Source organism: Lithobates pipiens, unplaced genomic scaffold (assembly GCF_037356315.1).
Source record: "Lithobates pipiens isolate NorthernLeopardFrog02 unplaced genomic scaffold, aLitPip1_a1.2 Scaffold_8, whole genome shotgun sequence".
NCBI lineage: Eukaryota > Metazoa > Chordata > Amphibia > Anura > Ranidae > Lithobates > Lithobates pipiens.
In genome coordinates, this window is record NW_027507903.1 from 408,383,403 (window position 1) to 408,397,270 (window position 13,868).

Sequence of the window (13,868 nt, forward strand, 5' to 3'; positions counted from 1 at the left end):
TTTTTATAGTTTTATAATTTTGTATAATTTGTTGTATAATTCTAGAAAATAATAATAATAATAAGTCTAGAAAAAAAATAATTAATAATTTTATTTTGTTTTACTGTAGGTGGAGATTGACTTTACAGCTTTTAAAGACATTATAACTTCAACTCAATAACTGTGAGGTATGTGCTGTAGATGGAGTGAGTGTATGTCCAGGCAAAACTTTTTTTGTTAGATGTGGATACAGTTGAGAAGGGTTAGAACCTTGATTCCTGTCCTGCTGATATTTTACAAGGCAGGATGTGAAATGCACTCTTTAACAATCATCACAATCATGCTTTTTCCCCTCCAAAAAATGAAAAGTCAGCAGCTACAAATACTGTAGCTGCTGACTCTTACTATTAGGGCACCTACCTGTCCAGGCACCCAGTGGTGTCCTCACCAGGATTCTTGGCACCATCATCTCAGCTACAGGAAGCCGGCAGTAAAGCCTTGTGTGATTCACAGCTGGTTTACTACTGCACAGGCGCGAATCACTCTGCGCTCTGTTAATGGGCTGGCTGCAGGTAGAAGGAGGATGGGGCCGAACTTTATGCTCACTTCAGCTTGGCGAACTCAGCCAGAAGTGGGCGTGGGCACCTGTCAAATCCAGATACCCGCCCCCATCCAAAAGGTTTCAAATGTGGCCTTTCTACATTATCGGGAGCTGGCCCTTTCTTCTGGGTTTGGAAAGCCACCCTGAATGATGTACCCTAGGTCTGCCCTCTAGTCACTGTGTGTCGTTGCTCCAACTGCTTTCTGGGATAGGTAATGGGTATCTTCCAGGAGCTTGCAAGAGCAGGGATACATCATTCTCATGTAGGTGCAAATGGATTTAGGGGGAAGACAAGCATTTAAAAAAATGGAAAAAAGCCTTTTCAAATAGTGCTAGTGGAGGGCTGCAGTGAGGAAAATTAGATTATGGTAATAAAGGTCTGCTTTAATTTTATATATGCATTGAAAATTTCCATTATTCTATGCAGTTATGCAACTTATCTACCAGCAAATAGGAAGTATAGTTAGTTACACTGTATTCACTGATTATTATCCTATGTAAAAAAAGAAATACTGACTTTTTGTTCTGTCTTATACAGGTCAGTGCTTTTACCAATGGATTCAAGCTTCTATCGGTGGAGGCAAGTTTTACAAAAAGATTCTTCAACATGCCCCTTGGAGAGAACTCCTCTTCTGACATCCAGGAAGAAGACTCCAACATACAATCTGAATAAGCAACGAGTAGTCTTTGCCAATAATAAGAAATTGGAAAGCGACCGCAAAAGAGTTTCCAGATTTTATACTGGAAACAAAATCCGAACAACAAAATACACCATTTTAACCTTTCTGCCTAAAAACCTATTTGAGCAGTTTTACAGGTAAGAAATTGAAAAGTATGATGCTGCATCTGTCTCCCGTCAGCTCTAACACTGAAAACCGAGTGATCTAACGCCGCTGTGGAGGGAGCGGGAGCCACCTGCTCAGGCTCTTAGTTGGTCCAGGCAAGTGGACGGATCCCGACTCCATTGTCGCAATCTTGCCCAAGCCTGGACCAGCTCTGTGACGTCAGCCAACAGTGGACTTCAGCCTGCTGTCTGCTAAAAATGGGTCACGGGTGTCACTCCTGTGATCCATAGGAGGAGTACAGCCAAAAAAAACGTTGACTGTACTTCGCGTTTAACTCTGAAAGCTGTGCCCAAAAGAGGCAAACAAAGGACTAGTCACTAATATTGCATATGTCTCCCTGCAGCTGATCTTTTCCCCGTTACCAGCTTACCATGTTTTGTTCTGCACTGTGATGGGTGGCCATCTTGGCAGAGTGATTTTTTTTCCTCGTGTGAGAAACCCCATTAAGGAAACCTGTGAACAGCACAGTAGGGACATCACAAAATCTCACTCCAAATTTTCAATCCAGTCAGAGGCAGCAGTGTTATGAGGCTATAGGCACAAGAGTGTCTGCATTATGGTGAGTTGAACTATTTAATTTATCACTATAATGTAATAATAGAAATAATGCGCTTCAATCACCCTGACACCATATCAAGCATGGTGCCGTGATGATTGAACCGCTAACACCAGCCATTGCCCGTGAAATATCATTTATCCATGCGTGACCCCCGATCCTTGGCACAATTTTCTTCCATGCAGCTGGTCCCTGGTGCCAAAAAAAGTTGATCACTGCTCTAGGGTGTCTGAAAAAAAAAATATATATATATATATAAATATATATATATATATATATATATATATATATATATATATATATATATATATATATATATATATATATATATATATATATATATAAAATGTTTGGGGTTTCTAAGTTTTTTTTTTTCCAGCAAAAAACAAACAAACAGATTTTAACTTAATTTTAGATTTTAAACACAAAGTCTGAAAAATAGGCCCAATCCTTAAGTGGTTAAAGGCCAAAATGGAAAGAGGAGGATGATGTGCCTGGTCTCTGTGTAAACAGAGCAGTTTAGCTGAAATTACGGACCCCTTCAAAAGTAAACTGTAATGGTTTTGGGTCTACTTCAGTTTTATTTTGCTAAAGTTTTTAATTTTTAAAAATGTATTTATATATTTTATTTTATCTTTATCTGATTAAATAATAAACACAGAAAAAAAGTCTACATTCTCAATCAAACTGCTAGATTGCAGAGATTTTTTTTTTTTTTTTTTTTTTTACTACACCTGTGTGCATTCTGCAAAGGCTTAAAAATATAATATGGTGCTAGTGAACCATGTGCAGTTGTTGATGACTGCCCTGTAAACTGAACTAGTAGAGGCTAACCATGTTATATGTCAATTACTGTTGTAGTGCACCCCTAAGGAGCCACAAGTGAACTGGGATCCCCCACCCTGACCAGCCAGGCACACCAAATTTACACGGGCAAACTTGAGTCAGAAAACAGTCCAGCACTTTATTTTCTATATTTTATTGAGGGGATAAAACCTGGATGGGGATTATGGTTATTATGAAATGCCCGCTTGACTTTAGGGAGAACTCTTCCTATATACAGCTATATACACACTTTTTCTTCCTCCAGCACTTCACTAGCTTGCAAAACAGACTCAGCTGGGACACTCTTGTAAATCTGGCAAATCACGCTAGAATAAAGCAAGAGCCCTTTACAGGCAGGTCAGATTTTTCATTATGCTATGCCACTATAATTTTAAAAGGATCACATTGGTAAACATGGAACAGTTTTATCTGCATGTTTAAAAATAGCAACTGGTAACTGTTTTTTTTCTTTTACAGGTCCGCAAACTTGTATTTTCTGCTTCTTGCGATCTTGAATTGGATTCCAGTAATTGAAGTGTTTCATAAAGAGATAACCATGGTGCCGTTGGTCATAGTTCTCCTGGTTATTGCCATTAAAGATGGCGTTGAAGACTACAAAAGATACCGTAATGATAGGAAGATAAATTTGCAAAGAACGACTATATATAATAAGTAAGTTGTACAATGTTGTCATTACAATTAGATTTTTTTTTTTAATGTGATCTCCCTCATTTGTACAAAAGTCTGTTGGCATTTGCTCACATGTAAAAAAAAATAGAAAAAAAGAAAAAACAGTTCTAAACTGCTTGAAAGTGACATTAGACTGTCAGAGACTGTTCACATGTAATGTGGCTATTAGGATATGTTGCCCCATTCATTTCAAAAATGTTCTGTAGACAGCTCAAGTCACACATATTTTGCCAAGTCAATAGCATATTTCATTACCCTGTTCTAAAAACACAGTTTTGTACCCAGAAAGCAACCCATAGACAGTTAAATTTCTTACAGTCATCGTTGATAGGGGAATCCCTCTAGCAGTGCTATTGTGTTCTGGCAGTAGTAGGGGTCACTGAGAGCCTTCCCGACCAGCTACACACACTGATTGCTGCTAATGACTATAAAATTCAACAGGCAGCTTGTTCCCAAGTCGAATAGCAAATTAAACTTATACTCCACCCCTGACTATGCCCTAGGGCTGTCTGTCACTAAAAATATACACACTCACATATATACTAGGGCATAGTCAGGGGTGGAATGTATTTGTCAACCAGACTCTTGTGTCTGCACAGGTTGGCTCCTGTATAGCAATAGAAAGGGGATTCATATGCAGACACACCCGATTAACAAAGTGCTGTAATAGAAGCTGGTGGGCGTGTGTGATTCAGTCTGATATGAACAGGCTGAGACTGGGCACTGGCCAAACAGTCCATTATGCAGCCATAAGGACAAAGGTTTTGTTGCCATTCTGTGCTCTAAAAACCCCTGCAGGGTTTGACTTTGTTGTCAATTTTGTCCTGTGGAGAAATAAAATGGGCAAGAAGCATATAAGTGCACTTTGGACTTGTTAAAGCTATGTTTTGAAGCTGACCACCATGCACGTTTGTGTTTAGGTTATTTATATGTGTGTGTGTGTGAGATTATATATATATATATATATATATATATATATATATATATATATATATATATATATATAACAATACACTTGTGTTTGCCTGGGTGACATTGGATCCTGTGGCTGTGCATCATTCCTGTGCATTGATGAAGTGTCTGCATTCTGGCTACTTGACATTTGATCCCTTTCAGCATTTGATAAAAAAAATATTTATGCTGATTATTAATATGCTATTTTCATCAAATGGCTACATTGAAAATAATGTACAGTTCTTTAACTATATTCAAGAATGCACTTGTGTCTGCCCAGGTGACATTGGATCCCATGGCTGTTCCACATCTTGTGCATTGATCTGAGTATCTGTGGTCTGGCTTGGTGACATTAGGTCCCTTTTGGCATTTGATGAAATTAACATATTAATAGTTTTCATCCACAAACTCATTATGTTATTGTTGAACACTTTATGTCCATCGGTGAGACACCTTTGAAGATATAGTGGATTACTCAGAGGAGTTATTCCTTTGCTAGTAGGGACCATTTTAACATCACAAGCTCTGGTAAGAGTTATGTTGCACATAAGGTGGTGGAACACTCGTGGTGTTTTGAGGTACCTTAACTGTGCAAGAAAAAGGGTTTTCCCTTTCTGATTTTTTTGGGACTATTTGATTTCACATTTATTGTTCGTGGACTATCCCTTTCACCTTTTGGATTCTTTGGACTATTTATTATTTTTTAAGCACTTACACAATATTTATTTGAATTTATGTCATTGTAATGCATATTGCTTTTAATAGAGTGGCACTTTTTGAATCACAATTAATGGCATCCCAAATGCATCATGCAGGTGCAGTGCATTTTCGGGTACCAAATTGCATGGTACAGCAGGATCATGAGGCTTGGTGCAAAAAGTAGTACATTGTCTTAAGAAATCAGAAAGAAAGTTCTTAACCCAGCATGTCATAGTTAAAAGGCTTTAAAACCATCTTCAAGCAGCTTGATGCTCCTGTGACTGTAGTTGCAAATATTATTAAGAAGTTTAAGGTCCTTACAAGTGTAGCCAACCTCCCTCGATTTGACCACAAAAGGTAAATCAACCCCAGATGAAACAGGATAGTTTGAATAGTAGACAAAAAGCCAAGCAAAACTTCCAAAGACATGCTGTACATGGTGAACTCCAAGGCTCAGCATGTACATCAGTGTCTGATCGTACTATCAGTCAGGGGCTCAAAGGAAGAAGACCATGGATAACTCCACTTCCGAAATAAAAACATAAAAAACCAGGCTAGAATTTTCTAAAATGCATAAACGATCCACAAAGCTTCTAGGAGGATGTCCTTTAGACAGATGACAAAACGGAAGCTTTCTGGAAAGTCACAAGCTCTAGGGTCACACTTGAAAAAAATTAACCATTCAAAGTAAAGAACACCATACCTAGTGTAAAAGGTTCCATTATGTTTTAGGGGTGTTTTGCCTAATCTGCAGGGAAGACCTAACCCTAAATCTGTGCAGGACACAATGAAATCTTAGGACTCTAAATTCTAAAGAATTCTAAAGTGAAATGTACTGCCCACTTAGTGCCAGAAAGCTCTATCCCCTTCATGGGTCAGGGATCCTCCAACAGTACACAGCTAAAAGCGAAAATCGCTAAAAACAAAGCATTGGTCTGTTCTGAAGTGGCATTCTATGAACCCTTGCCCAAACATCCATGGAAAGAACTGACATTGTCTAGAGAAGGTATCCTTCTCTAAGCTGGAGGTGTTTGCTCAAGACCAGTGACCCAAACTACCTCAAGGCAGGTGCAGAATTCTGATTGAAAGCTACAGAAATTGCTTGTTTGCAGTGATAGCCTCTAAAGGTTGTGCAACAAAATATTTGCTTAAGGGTCCTATCGTTGTCAATTCCATTTTCATTTCTATCATTTAAAATGTTATTTTATATAGTATTTATTATTTAATATATTATTTTCTCATTATATTATAAATTTTGGTGTGTGTGTAAATAATTACATGTATTTTATTTTATATATCATTTATATGTACTTTATACATAAAATGCCTTTTTTTTGTTGGAATGTGTGGTAATGGAGGTGTTGTTACTTATATTTTGGCTCATGTCATAATGCTGGATCTCTTTGTGTCCACTTCTCTGCTTAGACCCTTTATAGCACTTTAGTGGTTCAGGAAGTGAAGTTACTTTCTGAACTTGAAAGTAGGTACAGCCACATTTCTATACAATTGTGAATTGCTTTGCTTTAGGCAACACGTTTTGAGGTAAGTGTCCTCAAAAAGGGGTCATTACGTATCCCTGTTTGTAAGATTTCCTCTTCTCTTGTTACATTGACAGTGGTCACTAGGGATGAGCCGAACACCCCCCAGTTCGGTTCGCACCAGAACCTTCGAACGGACCTAAAATTCGTATGAACTTTAGAACCCCATTAACGTCTATGGGACTCAAACGTTTGAATCAAAAGTGCTAATTTTAAAGGCTAATATTCAAGATATTGTCCTAAAAAAGGGTTTGGGGACCTGGCTCCTGCCCCAGGGGACATGGATCAATGCAAACATTTTTTTTTAAATGGCAGTTTTTTCGGGAGCAGTGATTTTAATGACGATTAAAGTGAAAAAAAAGTGAAATATTCCTTTATATATCGAGCCTGGGGGGTGTCTAGAGTATGCCTGTATTACGGAAACAGAACAACACCGGCAATAAGGGGTAGCTTCAGGTGTATACTGTACAGGAGGCACACAACACCCACTGTAAATGCTGCAGATGCCTGTGTTACAGAAACAGAACAACAACAGCAATAAGGGGTAGCTTCAGGTGTATACTGTGCAGGAGGCACACAATACGCACTTTAACAGTGCTAGGTTCCCAAGCAAAAATACACTGTCCCTGCCTATCTTGCTCTTTCCCTGCACGCCAACACACTACACAAGGCTGCCACGCTGGCGACCTTATAGAGTGGGGGGCGTGTACTAAACCCCTCTGAGCTATAAGTGGCCACAGGCATCCTGCCTGTGGCCAATTATGGCTCTCCTCACTGCCGGCGCTGTGATTGGCCAGGCATGCTGGGTCACAGTGCATGCTTGGCCAATCATGAGCCATACGAATATGGTGCGAACGGTCCACACAGTTCTGAATTCACCGAACAGGCGAACGGTCCGTGTTCGAGTCGAACATGCGTTTGAGTCGAACACTGAGCACATCCCTGGTGGTCACCAAGATAAATAAAAAGGTTAAATTGACCCATCTAGAAATCCAAAACTTAGGGAAAAAGGCTTTGGTTATAAAGTCGTAGCTTTAACCACTTCCCGACCAGCGCACGACGATGTACGTCGACAGAATGGCACGGGCAGGCATATTGGCATACAGGTACGTCCAATATTCAATGCCGCCCTGCCATCGGGAGCGCGCCGCCGGCGGCGCGCTCCCGCGCTGGTCGGGACCCCCATGAGTCCGGTCGCGGGACCCGCGGACTCGATCGCCGCGGGCATCCCCGCGATCGTCTCACGGAGCGGCCGAATGGAGGAAATGCCGAGTAAACAGCATTTCTCCATTCTCCCTAGCAACTAGTGACGCTGATCTCTGCTCTATGTGATTGGAGCAGAGATCAGTGTTCACTAAATGAAAGCCCAACCCCCCCACAGTTAGTAACACACCCCTAGGAACACTTAACCCCTACACTGCCACCCACTGGTTAACCCCTTCACTGCCAGTGTCATTTACACAGGAATCACTGCATTTATATAGCAGTGATTACTGTATAAATGACAATGGTCCCAAAAATGTGTCAAAAATGTCTGATGGGTCCCCTACAATGTCGCAGTCACAATAGAAATCGCTGATCGCCGCCATTACTAGTAAAAAAAAATAATAAAAAATTATTAATAAAAATGCTATAAAACTATCCCTATTTTGTAAACGCTATAACTTTTGCGCAAACCAATCAATAATCGCTTATTGCGATTTTTTTTACCAAAAATATGTAGAAGAATACGTATCGACCTAAACTGAGGGAAAAAAATGTTTTTTTATATATTTTTGGGGGATATTTATTATAACAAAAAGTAAAAAATAATGTGTTTTTTTTCAAAATTGTCGCTCTATTTTTGTTTATAGCGCAAAAAAAAAAAACCGCAGGGGTGATCAAATACCACCAAAAGAAAGCTCTATTTATGGGAAAAAAAGGACGTCAATTTTGTTTGGGAGCCACGTCGCACGACCGCGCAATTGTCAGTTAAAGCGACGCAGTGCCGAATCGCAAAAAGTGGTCTGGTCTTTGACCAGCAAATTGGTCCGGTCTGAAAGTGGTTAAATACAGTGTACAGTATGTAAAGGATTTATTTTTTTTGTTTTGGATTTAGTGGTGCAGAATTAGACTTTGTCCAGTTTTTATTTATGTCTGTGTCTCCTTTAGTAGGATGTGATCTCATTATTTTCCCTGATGACCAGAACATGAAGGGAAATCCAGCATTTTACCCTAGAGCAGAAAATTTGGTAAAATCCACCAATTGGGACTCCTATTCTTGTGAGAACTTTCTAAGATGGGAATTCCATTCAATTTGAATAAAAGTTTCCTCTCAGTGTCTGTTGTGTCCACAGGACAGGAAATAGGGGAAAACCTGCCTAGCTGAGTCACCATAAAATAACCATGATGAGTGTTTTTAACCCTTTTGTACTTTATTAAAAACTGAAAAAAAGTTTTGACTTTATTTTCACCTGAAAGAGTATATTTACTTTTGTAACGCGGCTCAGAGCAAGGAACCACAGCAGTGATTTCTTGCCCATGGAGATATTTGGCTATTCGGCTCACCAACATGCACTAGAACTGGTTGTACTTTTGAATGTAATATATATTTATAGTTGATTTGCCCACAGTGATACTGAGCCTCAGCTGACATAGCAGCATGGAACCATTTTTAAGGGCTAGAGAAGAGACCAGCATCACCTGGAATTTTAAGTATAAAATCCATAAAACTGATACAAGACTTTACCTTTCTGCTAGATAAAATTACAATCACAGGAGGCTCTCTTGTCCGTAATCAATAACCGTAAAAAGGAAATACTTTATATTTGGGACATGTGCCAGTTATCACATTAACAGAGCCTTTTTGGTACTGAACAACTGTCATTAAGATAATCACTTGTCCTTGCAGTAATTTCTTTGCTTTGAAAGTATACTAAAAATATATATTCACAATCTGATTGGGTTTTCATAATCAAGTCTGCAAATAATGGCAGGAAATAGACTGTAAAAGTGATAATGACAGGCATGTATGCTGCACTGTGCACATTAATACTGAGATCATCAGATATTTTGGTGCCTATGTAGAAAGGGCTCCACTATATTTTTGTTTTATTTTATTTCATACTTCAACTTATTTATAAAAATCTTATTTGACAGCTTTGTTTAAAGTGGAACTCCAGCAAAACGTTTTTTTCAAATTCGTTTTGGATTGAGTGGGGAAAAATTTGATGCCTTGTCAGTTTTTAATTGCTGTCTGTGCCTGCTTTGGGGTGATGCCTTCTGCTTATAGCTCACTGAGCTCATAAAAAGTGGAAAAAAAAGAGGTTACAATCCTTTCTAGCTACAACCACAACTAAAGAGAAGTTTTGGCTAGAGTTTTACTTTAACTCCTTAATTTTGCCCTTTAGGATACCACTTTTTAATTAATAATCTATAGGTTGCTGTGATAACATTTGCCAACATTAGTAAGTGTTCTCAAGTTCAGTTCTTTGCATTAGTACTTGTATCACAAGATTTTTATTCGCATTGTCAGAAAGAATATGTAGCAGAATACATATTGGCCTAAATTAATGAAGAAATTAGATTTTTATTTTATTTTTTTTTTACTTTTTTTATTGGCTATGCTTTATATCAGAAAGTAAAAAATATCGTTTTTTTTTTTTCAAAATTGTCTGACTTTTTTTCAAAACTTTTTTTTGTTTATAGCGCAAAAAAATAAAAACCACAGGGGTAATCAAATACCACCAAAAGGAAGCTCTATTCATGGGGGAAAAAAATAAATATTTGGGTACAGCGTCACACGACTGCGCAATTGTCAGTTAAAGTAACGCAGTGTCGTATCGCAAAAAATGGTCATGAAGGGGGTAAATCTTCCGGAAGTCAAGTGGTTAATAAAATAACACCACAGTAAATGTAAAGTCCATTCCTTATCCACAAACAGTGCTTGATAAGGTGAATAGGGATGTAACCCAGGGAAAAGTCCTCCACCTCCAACAGAAGAACACACAGCCTCTTACCAAATGGAGTTGACCATCTAAATCGAAGTGGTCAAAATATTTTTTACATATGTTTGTGACCAGCAAATTGTGTTTGCGGCTTTTGAATGTAATTAAGTGGTCTGAGTGCAGGTTATTTATATATACATATGGCCTCATTTTTCTACAGTATATGTCTAGAGAAGAGCAGTCTATGTATGGTATATTAAAAAAAAAGACAGCTACGCATGCGACACTGACGCTACTCCACTGGGTGTATTGGAACCATTCCTCCTTTAGTAGCACAAATCCACATGAAAGCCACAGATATACCGGAAATAAAATATTCACATTCTATCATGCTGCTCAATAAAACCAATCAAAGGCTAAATTCAGTAAGAAAAATGAATTGCAGTTCTTAAAAGTGCTGACTTTTATGTGGATTTATGTTCTGAATGTAACCAATCAGATTTTCCTCCTTACATTCCAAACCTGAACTGGATAAAAGTACTGTACTGTCTGATTAATGAGACTGCAGCCAGAATGATGGGACTGTTGCATGTCTTGTCTGCCTACCAGCACACCAAGGGTTTCTAAAAAGGGTCCAAAGTTTTATTAAATGCATCACCTTGAAAAAACGATTATGTTTCAGGGCCATGCAGGTCCCCTTTGTCATGCATGTAATGAAGATGTCTCGTGTGACATATCTTTGTTCTGTAATATGGTAACAAACCTGTGCTGCCAATACTTAGGCCGCGTACACACGCGGGGACTGTTCGCTCAACTTTGTCCGTCAAACAGTTTCAGCAAACAGTCCGCTCAAAATTAGCATGGACGGACTTGCCCACACACGACGAACGAAGAGTTTGCTGAAACCGTGCGCGATGACGTGAACGGCACGTACGACGGGACGGAAAATACAACGTCCTATACACTGCATTACAACTTTCGGCGTGTAAATCCTTTCTGAGCATGCGCGCAACTTAGTTTGACGAACAAGCCTACACACGAGGGGACTGTTCGCTGAAACCAAGTTTCAGCGGACAGTTTTTCGGAAATTCCGAAAAACCTTGTTCAGCAAACTGTTCGCTGAAACTGTCCGCTGAAAGCCCACACACGGGCGGACTGTCCGCCGAAACACTGTTCAGCGGACAAAGTTGGGCGAACAGTCCCCGCGTGTGTACGCGGCCTAATAAATACCTACAAAAAGCTGCAATAAATGTGATTCACATGCAAAATAAATAATAAATAATTTAACTAGTGCAGCTTTCCAAAAAATTATAGACTGTGTGCCACTGCTGCAACCCTACAGTCAAGAATATGAAAGAGCTGTGCCCATCCATGGAGTTCTTCTTTAACCGCTTGGTGACAACCGCCTGTACATTTATGTCGACTGAATGGCACGGCTGCGCAAATGGGCGTACCTGTACGTCCCTTTGAATTTGCCACCATGCCATCACGTGCACGCCCCCCGCGAGCTCCGTGAGTAGGATCACGGGTCCCACAGACTTGATGTCCACAGGGATACCTGTGATAACCTCACGGAGAGGAAGAACGGGGAGATGCCAATGTAAACAAGCATTTCCCCATTCTGCCTAGTGACACTGTCACTGATCACAGCTCTCTGTGATCGGGAGCGGTGATCAGTGATGTGTCACTCATAGCCATGCCCCCTAACAGTTAGAATCACCTAGGACACACTTAACCCCTTCCTAGCCAGCAAGTGGTTAACCCCATCCACTTCCAGTGTCATTTTTACAGTAATCAGTGCAATTTTATAGCAACGATCGTGCTATAATGGTCTCAAAAATGTGTCAAAATTATCCAATGTGTCCGCCATAATGTTGCAGTCACGATAAAAATTGCAGATCGCCGCCATTACTAGTAAAAAAAATTTTTTTTTTCATAAAAATGCCATAAAACGAACCCCTATTTTGTAGACGCTATAACTTTTGCGCAACCCAATCAATAAATGCTTATTGTGATTTTTTTTTTTTTTTTACCAAAAATATGTAGAAGAATACATATCGGCCTAAACTGAGGGGAAAAAATGTATTTTTTTATATATTTTTTGGGGATATTTATTATAGCAAAAAATAAAAAATAATGCGTTTTTTCCAAAATTTACGCATTTTTTTGTTTATAGCGCAAAAAATAAAAACCGCAGAGCTGATCAAATTCCACCAAAAGAAATATCTATTTGTGGGGAAAAAGGGATGTCAATTTTGTTTGGGAGCCTCGTCGCATGACCGCGCAATTGTCAGTTAAAGTGGCTTAGTGCTGAATCGCACAAAGTGCTCTGGTCTTTGGCCAGCCAAATGGTCCGGGGCTTAAGTGGTTAAGGACATCCATGGTAATCACTAGGGAGCATGTGTATATGTAGCATGGTACACTTTAGGACTACCTACCTCTGAGGAAGTCCAATCAGGATGCAACCAGTCAAGTAGGGGAGGGGTCCATGATGTTACCATGTTGTTCGAAGCTCTCTGAGGCTGCTGATCTCCGGCTGTAGGGAGATCAGGACAGGTTACAGCCCTGGAGATCAGGGATTTTGTTTGAACTTTTTCTGAGCTAATACATTTTACATGTGAGTGTTCTGTTCATTTATAGTTTCATAAATGATCACAACGGAGAGCACTATGGAGTCTTTTTTTTCTGTGTTTGAGAATACATGCATCTCGTGGGGATGAGTGTTGATGGGAGAGTAGATATATGCTGGTATAAAGGATATCACATACTGTATATGCACTTATGACCTCCTTATGATATAAGATTCCAACCATGAAGATGGGGGTTTATTCACTAGAGCACTTGTTAGTGGAGGTTCACACAGAGAAGAATGTTTTACACATTGAAGAATCTGAAATGTATTTATAAGTGCACAAAGCATGTGAAGTGGAAATTCATCGCTGTGTGTGATCACTATGGGGTTATTGTCTATATGAATGCTTTTCACTACACATCACAAAGTTGTTGATATTTTTTTTTTTTTTTGTTATTATTATTTTTATCCACTGTCACTTATACATTCTAGGTTGAACAATATTGCTATTTTTTGGTAACCTGTGTTTTATTTTTAACAGGTAAAAAAATGTTTATTAGGAAGTATTATATGCAAATACAAAAGTGCAACATGTTGTTAGCATAATAGTCAACAGGGAGGACTTGAATACAAACCACCGCAAACAAATGTAAAATCACAGATAATAGGGTAATACGCAAGAC

At 39.1% G+C, this 13,868-nt stretch overlaps 1 protein-coding gene across 1 annotated transcript in view; it reads left to right on the forward strand.

Annotated features, from left to right (window-relative positions):
• The window catches only part of ATP10B (ATPase phospholipid transporting 10B (putative)), a 673,184-nt gene that overhangs the window by 485,137 nt on the left and 174,179 nt on the right, over positions 1-13,868 (forward strand). Inside the window, exons 5-7 of the mRNA XM_077474114.1 lie at positions 110-167; positions 1,119-1,397; positions 3,284-3,478. Coding sequence (XP_077330240.1) covers positions 1,135-1,397; positions 3,284-3,478 — 458 coding nt within the window. The 5' untranslated portion in view covers positions 110-167; positions 1,119-1,134. The remainder of the gene's footprint in view (positions 1-109; positions 168-1,118; positions 1,398-3,283; positions 3,479-13,868) is intronic.